The sequence below is a fragment of the Nansenia antarctica genome, assembly GCF_963989245.1.
Source record: "Nansenia antarctica genome assembly, chromosome: 8".
NCBI lineage: Eukaryota > Metazoa > Chordata > Actinopteri > Argentiniformes > Microstomatidae > Nansenia > Nansenia antarctica.
The window spans coordinates 28,564,933-28,575,979 of NC_137678.1; the positions used below are offsets into that span (position 1 = coordinate 28,564,933).

At 44.7% G+C, this 11,047-nt stretch overlaps 1 protein-coding gene across 1 annotated transcript in view; it reads right to left on the reverse strand.

Annotated features, from left to right (window-relative positions):
* Window positions 1–11,047, reverse strand: part of dcn (decorin) — a 12,352-nt gene continuing 1,305 nt past the window's right edge. The window contains exons 2-7 of the mRNA XM_080537447.1: window positions 7,415–7,527; window positions 4,817–5,030; window positions 3,336–3,449; window positions 2,314–2,407; window positions 1,159–1,297; window positions 1–806 (exon numbers count right to left, since the gene is read on the reverse strand). Of these exons, the coding sequence (XP_080393573.1) occupies window positions 606–806; window positions 1,159–1,297; window positions 2,314–2,407; window positions 3,336–3,449; window positions 4,817–5,030; window positions 7,415–7,527 (875 nt within the window). The 3' untranslated portion in view covers window positions 1–605. The remainder of the gene's footprint in view (window positions 807–1,158; window positions 1,298–2,313; window positions 2,408–3,335; window positions 3,450–4,816; window positions 5,031–7,414; window positions 7,528–11,047) is intronic.

An 11,047-nucleotide genomic window follows, 5' to 3' on the forward strand; every position in this document is an offset into this window, starting at 1 on the left:
GGTTAAACACGTTCATCTTTCAAAGTGGTCATAGATTTTTGCGTTTTCATTGTGGGACAATTATTTGTCTTCTTTCATAACGTTTCTTTTTTTTTTCTTTTTTTTTTCTTTCACAAAACAACATTCCAGTAATGAGATATGAAGGTGCATACCAAAAAATTATGGACAGTGAGTTGACCTTTCTGAACAGATAACTACAACTCTATAGAGGGTGTTAACGTGTATTATTACTTGAGTTAATCCTGAAGATAATAACTGTTGAGGATGGAATGAACATGAACTGATATTTGCTCAGCTGGTTTGAGTTATGACTGTACCATGGTTTGGTCCTGAGTGTTGTAACTGTACTTTCTTGTAAAATTCATACTTTAACCATGAATAGTTTTGCTAAAACTGTACTATATGAAATGGTATTGTGACATGTCGGAGATGACTAGGTTTGGGGGGGTGTATACTTGGATCACGTTGTCGTTAGCGGGTGATGGGGAGATGCAGATTGTTGTTGTTGGGCTGCGGTCCTTACACACACATACACATCCTTATACACACACACACATACACACACATACATACACACGGGCACACACACTATCTCAGAGGACACTCTACTTCTTCCTGTAGTTGCCAAGCTGGATGGCGGAGCGGTCAAACACACAGCGGAAGGTGATTGGCTGAACCTCCCAATAGGGAACAGGGTTGCTGAAGAGGCTGATGCCAGAGTACATGGCCTTCTTGGTGTTGTAGCCCGCGGGGCAGAAGTCCCCGGTTCCTACGGCAGCGATCTTGTTGACATGGAGATAGATCACCTGGAGAGGACATCGACGTGAGGGTGTGGTTAATGCCATGGATGGAGCGTGTATTGCAAACATTATTGAGCAAGGTAGATGACGCAACTCGTGAGTTTAGAATTCTAAGGTTCTATCTCCGTTTAGGGTAGTTCAGAGATATTGAGTGTCAAAGTTTTTACATTCCATTATGTTTTGTGAGATGGAACCTTTTGTATTTTATTAATTTCGAACTAAAAAAGTTCTAAATACACAGGCAATTTTGACCAAAAATGGAGATAGAACCGTATAATTCTAACGTCACGGACTGTTCTGTGAAAGACTTGTGTTGTGACTAATAGACAGAGTCCGTGGCGTGGCTGTGGACACCCACCTGGATGTACTTGTGCTCGGGCAGACCCGCGGGCACGCTGGTCAGGGCGTTGTTGTCCAGGTGCAGCTCTCTCAGGTGAGGCATCATGGCCAGCGTTCCGTTCTCCACCACACTGATCTCATTGTAGCCCAGACCCAGCCTGGAGGAGGACACAACAGCCAATGGGAGAAGAGCACAGAATGTGTAAGGATCCAGCCAATGGAAAAGCAGTAAATAATGTACGTATGTGGGGATAGAGTGGAAAACAGAGCTTCAATTATTCGACCAATCGAAGTGCAATTTGAAGGGCCTTGTGATGACTGTACCAGCAAATGCACACAAGTAAATGAAAGAAATAAACAATTAATTCTTGCACCAATCTGAGAAAGAATGAATCATTTCAAGTTGAGGACACACTTAACCATGATCTAGTCACAAGTGAATGTGTTGAGACCACCACCGAATGGAAAAAATATGATCAAAACGTTTTTCTTTCCAAAATAAACTGCTTGTACTGCATACAATTATTTTTTGGTTCCTGTTTAGTCTCTCCATGTGTTGGCATAGCACTTTCCTGAACATCCATGCCCTGATCTCATACACCCGGTGTATCATATTTTAAAAACAAAATAGTTTTAGAGAGAGAGACAGAGAGAGACAGAGAGAGAGACAGACAGACAGAGAGAGAGAGTGACAGAGAGAGAGAGACAGACAAAGACAGACAGAGAGAGAGAGAGAGACACACACACACACACACACACACACACACACACACACAGACACACACACACACACACACACACACACACACACACACACACACACACACACACACACACACACACACACACACACAGAGAAACAGACAGACAGACAGAGGTATAAACAGACAGACAGCACACTATAATAGGATAGGAAGGAACATAATGTTAGAGAAGCTAAAGGCAGTAAATGAAAATGGGGTTTGTTTCCTTCAAAACCAGTTTAATCAGAACTGTAATCATTTCACTGTTATTGTAAGTCTGTATGAAGCATTGCTTCAATTTGTGTACCTACTTTAGGTTAGCGTTAGTGGCAGTACTGTGAAAAGAATTTAACGACCAACAACTTAGCTTTCAGCCTTGCCTAGACCATTTGCCAAACGTTTTTGAAACATAAAACATAAAACATAATTACTTAGCCAGGTTCTTCAGGCCCTTCAGGTTGTCGGCCATCACCTTGGTGATCTTGTTTCCATCCAGATGCAACTCGGAGAGGGAGCTGGGCAGACCTAGCAACGCACACGGCAACCATAATGATGACAGGATGAACAACAGTAGACACAACAGAAATGATGTCCAAATAATGATCCATGATGATGGTTTTTGCATAATTTTGCATCATCATGGATCTTTTCCAGGAACAGTAGACTTTCTATTAGGATAGCTATGAAGCTCTTGTGCACAAGTAATGATATTTTGATACACAGAGAATACACCAAAAATATTTGAGATAAACTGCACTGAAGGAAGTGACAGGGTTTTAACATGTAGTACTTTTTCCATTCAGAATCGTTTTGTTATTCAGTCTCTTTAAGGGCCACAATCTTTTTACGACCTGATTGTTTTCTCTAAAGACTTTATTCAATTAAAAGCTTTGCCAAACGTTTTGATTCTTCTCAACGTGGTATGTCTGAATGGATTGGCGATTGAGTTTCTTTTCACACTGTAACCATTGTTTCGTTGAGAGTACATGAATCCAAAAGTGCATTCTTTTAGCTCTGGAAGAATGATGTTTTTGGCTGGGGGTGGTTGGATAAGCCTCAGACTGTAAAGTACCCTTCATTTATAGAGTATTTCAACCAATCCTTTCTGGAATGAGCCCACACATGTACAAGGAGAGAAAGCAGATCTTTTGAGAGACTGTGTGTGTGTGTGTGAGAGAGAGAGAGAGAGAGAGAGAGAGAGAGAGAGAGAGAGAGAGAGAGAGAGAGAGAGAGAGAGAGAGAGAGAGAGAGAGAGAGAGAGAGAGAGAGAGAGAGAGAGAGAAACTGACACAACTGTGTGAGTTATTAAATTCACCTCTGCTTATGGAAACACATTAGAGAGAGAGAGTGTAGTGGAGAGCTAATAATAACTTTTTATTTGTATAGCACTTTTCCTGCAAACTTTGCAGCTCAAAGTGCTCAAGACAGAGAGAGAGAGAAAGAGAGACAGTACCTTTAGGGATCTCTGTGAGCTCTGTGTCTGCGATACGGATGTAGGACACTCTCTTCAGGTCTGAGAACGCCCCGGCATCAATACCTGAGCTCTTTAGGGGGTTGGAGCCGAGCTCTGAGAGGAGGAGGACAGGGAGGGAGGGAGGGAGGGAGAGAGAGAGAGACAGACAGAGAGAGAGAGGAACATGGATAAAAACATAAACAGAAAGAAAGAGAGAGAGAGGGAGTGGGGGGAAGAAGGAAAGAAAGATAAAGAGAAGGAAAAAAAACGTATGAGTGACCATGTCCACTAGCTTACTACATTCCTATCCCCCAGTGTCTTATGGGAAAAATTAACCTGAGTCATGTATAAACATGACTTGTGGTTAGGCTGGGAGTTATTGACCGTAAGCCCTGTCTCCCTTTTCCTTTAGTCGCGGTAGACTTTCTGATTTGTCACGTTGCTTTCCAGGTCATACGCTCTCGTCTGTTAATCACACTGCAATTAGACACTTTATATTCATTGGAACAGGAGGTCCAGAGGGGCTGAGGTTACACACACACACACACACACACACACACACACACACACATAAACAAACGCACACACACACACACACACACTTTATATTCATTGGAACTGGAGGTCCAGAGAGGCTGAGGTTACACACACACACACACATACACTTACACACGCACACTTACACAAGCACACACACACACACAGACACACACCCACACACACACACACACACGCACACACATAAACAAACACACACACTATATATTCATTGGAACAGGAGGTCCAGAGAGGCTGAGGTTACACACACACACACACTCACACACACACACACACACACACACACACACACACACACACACACACATACACTTACACTTACACATGCACACTTACACAAGCACACACACACACACACACACACACACACATAAACAAACACACACACACACACTTTGTGCTGTAAACCATTGTTGGCACACTAAACGATCACTCTTCGCCTGTAAGTCATGACTCAAACCTTCCCCTCCTCTCTGTAGGCAAACTGTAGCACACTGTAAAGCAAACATCATCAGGACTTAACTCATGACTGGCACACTCTACTCTGCACGTCTTCTGTGTCTGCCTCAGCCTCTGCGCTGTGTCAGAGACTGGCTGTCCACTTAGGGCAACGTAATTAGCTGTGTACAGTTGGTATAGCTCCAGCACATTGGGACAACACTGTCACTCACCCTGTAAACTTGGGTTCTGTCTCTCACTCTGTTTTGAGGCAATGTCATTCCACTTTAGTCACCATAAATGAACAGTGTATAGAAATATGTCTTTTGATCATTCCGTTGAGTAAATAGGGTAGGTAGTTAGCAATTTAGTTTTCAGTTACCAGATCGTCCCAAGTCATTACCATGTTATTTTCTCCTAAACATCAAGTAAACACCTGTGGAAACAACTGTGGAAAATCAAGTGCTCTCCAGTATTTTGCCTACCCATGACGATGACTTGGGTCATGCCCTCGAAGGAGGACTTCTTGATCTTGGTGATCTCGTTCTCATGGATACGCAGCTCCTGCAGGTTCTTGGGCATGTTGGCGGGCAGTTCCTTGAGCAGGTTCTTGGACAGGTAGAGGCGCTGCAGCTTCCCCAGGGGCAGGAAGGCCTTGGGGTGGATGGTGGTGATCTTGTTGTTCACCAGGATCAGGGCCTGTCATTGGGATGGGAGAAACAAAAATAGGTGCCCGATTAACATGACGTGACGTTAGAATTATAAGGTTCTATCTCCATTTTTGTCAAAATTGAGTTTTTTACATAATCTGATCCATTAGGTGTTTATTAATGCCTGTGTGGTGTTATTTTTTAAATATTGACATTTTTAAATTAGTAATTAATCAAATACAAAGGTTCCATCTCACAAAACATAATGGAATGTAAAAACGTTGACGCTCAATATCTCTGAACTACCCTAAACGGAGATAGAACCGTATAATTCTAAGCTCACGATGAGTAACATGCTAATGCTAACGGTTAGGGTTACGTTAATGCCATTGGAGGCTGGTGGAGGTGGAAATAAGAGGATGGGCTTCTACCTCCACCAGCCTCCGCTGGTTAATGCTAACCCAGATGTGAAGGCATGCCGATGGTTTTTATAATGTTTTTTTGTGTGTGCTTCCTGGTATGTATGCTAGCTATGAGTTTTCTTATCAGATTAAAGGGTTAGGGTGTTAAAAGTTGAATGTTATCAACAGGATGATGCTCTAGGTCAAATGTACCATCAGACACATCCTGTACACACACACACACACACACACACACACAAACACACACACACACACACACACACGCGCGCACGCACACACACACACACACACACACACACACACACACACACACACACACACACACACACACACACACACACACACACACACACACATTACTGTAGGATGACCTGTTTTGCTCATTTAGTTTACTTATTATTATTGTGATTTTGTATCTCAATGCTGCAATGCCAATATAGAGGAACCAAAGCCAAATAATTCTACTTTTGTGTACTTGTACAGTGAGATGTAATAAAAGCAGAATTCTGATTCTGATCTGATTCCTGATTATTTCCAGACCCACAGTATCTACAGTAACTGAGCTGTGCCATTGTTTGTCAGGCCTGTAGTCATAACAAACACTTTGCCTCATCTCAAACAGAACAAGGCGCCTGGGTTATTGAGATTGGAGAGCTGCTCAAGAGTTCAAGAAACACTTTCGACTTCGACGCTCGACTTCGACGCTCGATTTCTAAAGAAAGAAATGTTCTCTTCTCGCTGCGTTCCACTCTCATGTCTGCAGACGTTGGGAAATGTGGAGTATGCAGTGAATGACTCCCCCCCCCCGACCACCAACACCCCACCCCCCCTCTCCTGAGAGGCCAGTTATCTACAGTGAAACAGCTTCGGAGGTTGGACAGAAGTATTTATTGCAGGTCAGAAAGTTATACTGTAGGAGTTTTGCCACGTGAGGCTGAGTCTCAGAGGAGAATAGTTTCCGTTGCACCTGGGGAGGGCTGCTGCTTCTGCAGTAGGATTACTGTGACAGCCCACGTGGGAGGGGCTGGAGGGACGTCTGGATGAGAGACGCAAACTTGAATAGATCGCTCTGAGTTGTTATTGTGTTTACGGCGTTTTAGAGACTGATCAAGAGATAGGCCACAACACATATATGCATATACAGTACACACACGTGTATGTATGTGCAAGTACACACACACGCATGCATGCACACACATGCGCACACGCCCATACACGCACACGCACACACACACACACACACACACACACACACACATACACGCAAACACACACACGCACACACACACACACACACACACACACACACACACACACACACACACACACGCACACACACACACACACACACACACGCACACACACCAAAGTTTTCTCTTATGAACCTGATGTGATCCAGCCAACAGCTTTGGGGATCAGTTTAGTTCTGACTGATGCATGTACAATAAGCCTGTTAGGCTGTCTTCCAACTAAACACAAGACTCATGTTTAACTTTTATTTTCCCTCTAGGTCCGTCCTGTTCAAGAATTTCATTTCTCTCGTGGTCAACAATCTCATTTTTTCGCACTCAATCTTCAGTAAGCTTTGGAACTGTCAACAATGTTCCTTTTTACTGGACTAGCTGAGCTCGCTAGTGATTCTGAGTTATTAAAACAATATGGTGGTATGAGTCATACAGTATATAGCATTTTTCAAGAGAGATTTTAAGGGCCTCTTAGGTGGCGTAGTCGATTAAGCGCTGACCATGTGCCGCAGGGCTCCCGGTTCGATTCCAGCCGCGGACATATCCTGCATGTCATCCCTTCTCTCTCTCTCAACCATCCTTCCTATCATAATCTCTACTATATCTGTCATTAAAAAGAAAAATATGAGTGGGACTGCCCCACGCAAAAAAAATAGCTTTAAAAAAGAGAGATTTTAAAGTAAGGGCCAATTTAGGGCATCATTATTTGGGTTAAAGTGATTCTGAATGTGAGTCCTGAGTCCTGATTCTGAGTGTTTGGCGCTTACATGGAGTCCTCTCAGAGTCTTGAAGTCGTTCTCTCTGATCTCAGTGATCTTGTTGTTCTGCAGGTCCAGCAGGGTGGTGTCTGCAGGGATCTCATCTGGAACGTTCTTCAGACCTGCAGGGGAAGACAGGGGACATTAGAATGACCTCAGAGAGACACAAACACACACATACAAGCATGTACGCATGGACATTAGAATGACCTCAGAGAGAGACACACACATACAAGCACGTACGCACGCACACACGCCTGCATGTATGGTATGTTTGTCTCAGGGAGAGCAGACTTCCTGAGGGACATTAGAATGACCTCAGAGAGACACACACACACATACAAGCACGTACGCACGCATGGACGCATGCATGTATGGTATGTTTGTCTCGGGACAAACAGAGAGCAGACTTCCTGTTGCTGTGGTATGCAGCTGTGCTCACTGGCTGCTGGGTAATGGAGTTTGCCGTGGAGCGTGACGGGCCTGCGTCTGGTGGAGAGGTTAACCACATGGTGACCTCAGGGGGAACAGACTCATGATGGCCGTCTGCTGTCCAGCTGTGTGCTAACCAGTGTCGAGGTCTATTCCTTCTTTATTTTTTAAAGTAATTTTTCTGAGTGGGGAAGTCCCACGGAAATAAAAAATGTTTATTAGACAGATACAGTGAAGACAAACAGGAAAGTAAGGAGAAGAAGGGTAGAGAGGGCATGTCAGCAGGGCATGGGCCGGACTCGAACCCATGCTGACATGGGCATATGTGTGCACTGTAGACCACGGTGCTAGACCACTGGACCACCCCAGGCCACGGTCCATTCCTTCTTAACCTAATTCAGAAATAGAAGCCATTCCTTACGTGTGGATAGGTTTATTACTTGTGCCATTTCTAATTAAATACCGAAATTCAATGGCTAATCTTTATTTTTTATTTTTTTGTCTGCTTAATTCAAATCCATCTAACGGATTGAGTTCTGAGTTCAAATGAATTGACCCTGATCCTGCCTCCCCTGACCACAGGAAATGAGACGCAACCATAACCTTTGAACCCTGGGCCACAGGATGTAGAGGAAAGTGGCATTGGTGCTCCCGAAAGGCCCAGTCACAACACTAATCCTAACGATCTTAAAACCAAAGTAAGATGTGGTCGATGGTAAGAATCCAGACTCGACTGCACCAGATGATCCCTCTACGGATAGGCCCCTCCAAGGCACACATCGTGCAAATGACCCTTGAAACGAATTTCCTCTGAGGGGAATCAGTCACCACATACCTGCACTCTGAGCTCACCCTGCATGTTGCTTTTGAGTGCATTAGACTACACTGAGAAAGGGAATGGCACCTACTTGACTGTGACGTTGAACGCTACCATATGTTTCGAGACCAGAGACAAACCGTTTTGAATGGAGGGTGACCGGGGGCGGCCACAAGTCGGTTAAACAATGGAATAGTTCTTAATGGATTAATTCCCCAACTGGTGGTTTCCATTCGAGAGGATGGAAGATGTTTTTCTTGAGTATAAACAGTTTGGTCATATGGGAGCTTAGAGGTGCTGTCTCGCACTGTACGCAGCAAACACACTTCAGATTAAGAGCTCGGTGAGAGGCCTCGTTCGTACAAACAATTCTCTGTGGCGTAGTTTTGCCTTCCCATACATGTCAGCTTCTCCAACCTCATCCTAAGCCCCCACAATCCTCCAACACAGCTGTTGGTGGAAGACTCCCTGTGGGGCTGTACATGACTCTCTGGATTTCTCTCTCCCTCTCAATTTCCTTCTCCTCCACCTCCACATTCTTTTACATTACCTCCCTCTACATCTCCTTCCCTCACACATTTCACACACTACCCTTCATCTCTTACTTACTCCTTTCTTTCTCTCCCCTCTCATTCTGCCCCTCTCTGTCTCTCCCTATCCTTTTCTCTGCATCTCTCTCTCTCTCTCTCTCCCTCCCTGCCTCTCTCTCTCTCTCTCTCTCTCTCTCTCCCTCTCTCCCCCTCCCTCTCTCTCCCCCCCCCCCTCTCTCTCTCTTTCTCTTTCCCACTTCATCTCTTTCCTCTCTCTCTTTCTCTTTCCCACTTCATCTCTTTCCTTCTGTTCCAGTCGTATTCCCTTGCTCTCCATCTCTCTCAGCGTCATGAAGTGAACCACATGCCGTGCTCTCAGAACGGAACTGTACAGTAAACAGTCTGGACAGAGACCGTCTGTGTGTGTACGGGTGTTGAGAAGAGGCCTACAAGAGGACAGAGGCTGTGATACAGGTGTCCGAAAGGTCTGGTTAAGCTGTTGTTTAGTCTCAAGGCTTTATCCCCTGGCAGCATTGTCGCAGACTTAACGCTATGAAAGTGGTACGCAGAATGTAAACACAACTGGAGACCCCTGGTCATTAAATGGTCATTAAAACATTTTTGGAAGCAGCTTTACAATACCTTGTGGGAACAAGTGGGAGCTAACTCACGGTAAACACGTCATTGACTGTAGTTGTTTAGCTGGAACACCTTGGGGTGAAAGAGTCCACATTAACCAGCAAAAGTTCTGTAAAACCTTTAGTGAATTCATTCAATGTATTTTTCTACTGGAAATGTGAGAATGTTTCTATACAATAAATCAAGATGATTATCACCTACTTATATATATATATATGACCATGGCCTTGTTGTTCAAAAGAGACACCTAGCTGCCACAGAATCTCACTGTTCCGATTTGCAGATATACAATAACGGTCGAAAAACGCTTGGCGGACGAGACGGATTAAATAAGAACTGTGAACACAGTCCCGTTATTGTAGTTACTTTTAATTAGCCCAATAAAAGCACAAATTAATGGGATGTCAAGCGTGCGACAGCTTTAGTCCCTAAAGTGCCCTCATGTTCTCAGCACATGCAGACGTTACTGCCAGTGTTTAATGCAGTTTACTGCCCTGGTCCTGGATGTCATTGTCACGCCTTTTAATGAGCCTGTGCTGATTCGCTCTGTCCTTGGGGCCTCTGATGGTTTCGGAGTTTTGTGTAAGGTTTTCTCCATTATTTTGACCATTGACTGCCCCCCCTCCCCCCACACACACACACACTTAAGTATACATGCTCCAGACCTGACCTATGTCTTTACCGCTAACTGATTTGTTAGCTGTAGCGTCACCAGCTGTGAGCTTCACTTGTTGAAAAGAGGTGTTGAGTTCAGATATTCCACTTTTCGAACTCAAGTGGTAACTTTGGATGGAGAGCAGACCCATACACACCCCTTTACCCCCCCTCTCCCCCCACCATGGTCTGTGAATGTATGTGTGTGTGTGTGTGTGTGTGTGTGCCAACGGGTCTGGGGAACAGATGCAGGCCCTAGGCCAGAGAGGCCAATCCCGGAGATGAGAATCCAGCACTGGGGGCTCTCTCTCCTGGGAGAAGGCCCAGGTGAGGTAATGGAACCGGCCCTTTCCTGAACATCACTCTCTCCGTCTGTGTCTGTCTGTCTGCCTGCCTGCCTGCCTGCCTGCCTGCCAGTCAATATCTCACCCATGATCACTGTCTCACTCTTTTCTCACTCTCTCTTGCCATGTCTCTACATTTCCATTATCTATCTGTCTCTCACTGAGCCTGTTTCCTCCCTGTATGTCATTGCCCCTCCTTTTTAAAACAAGACTAAGGCCAGAACTT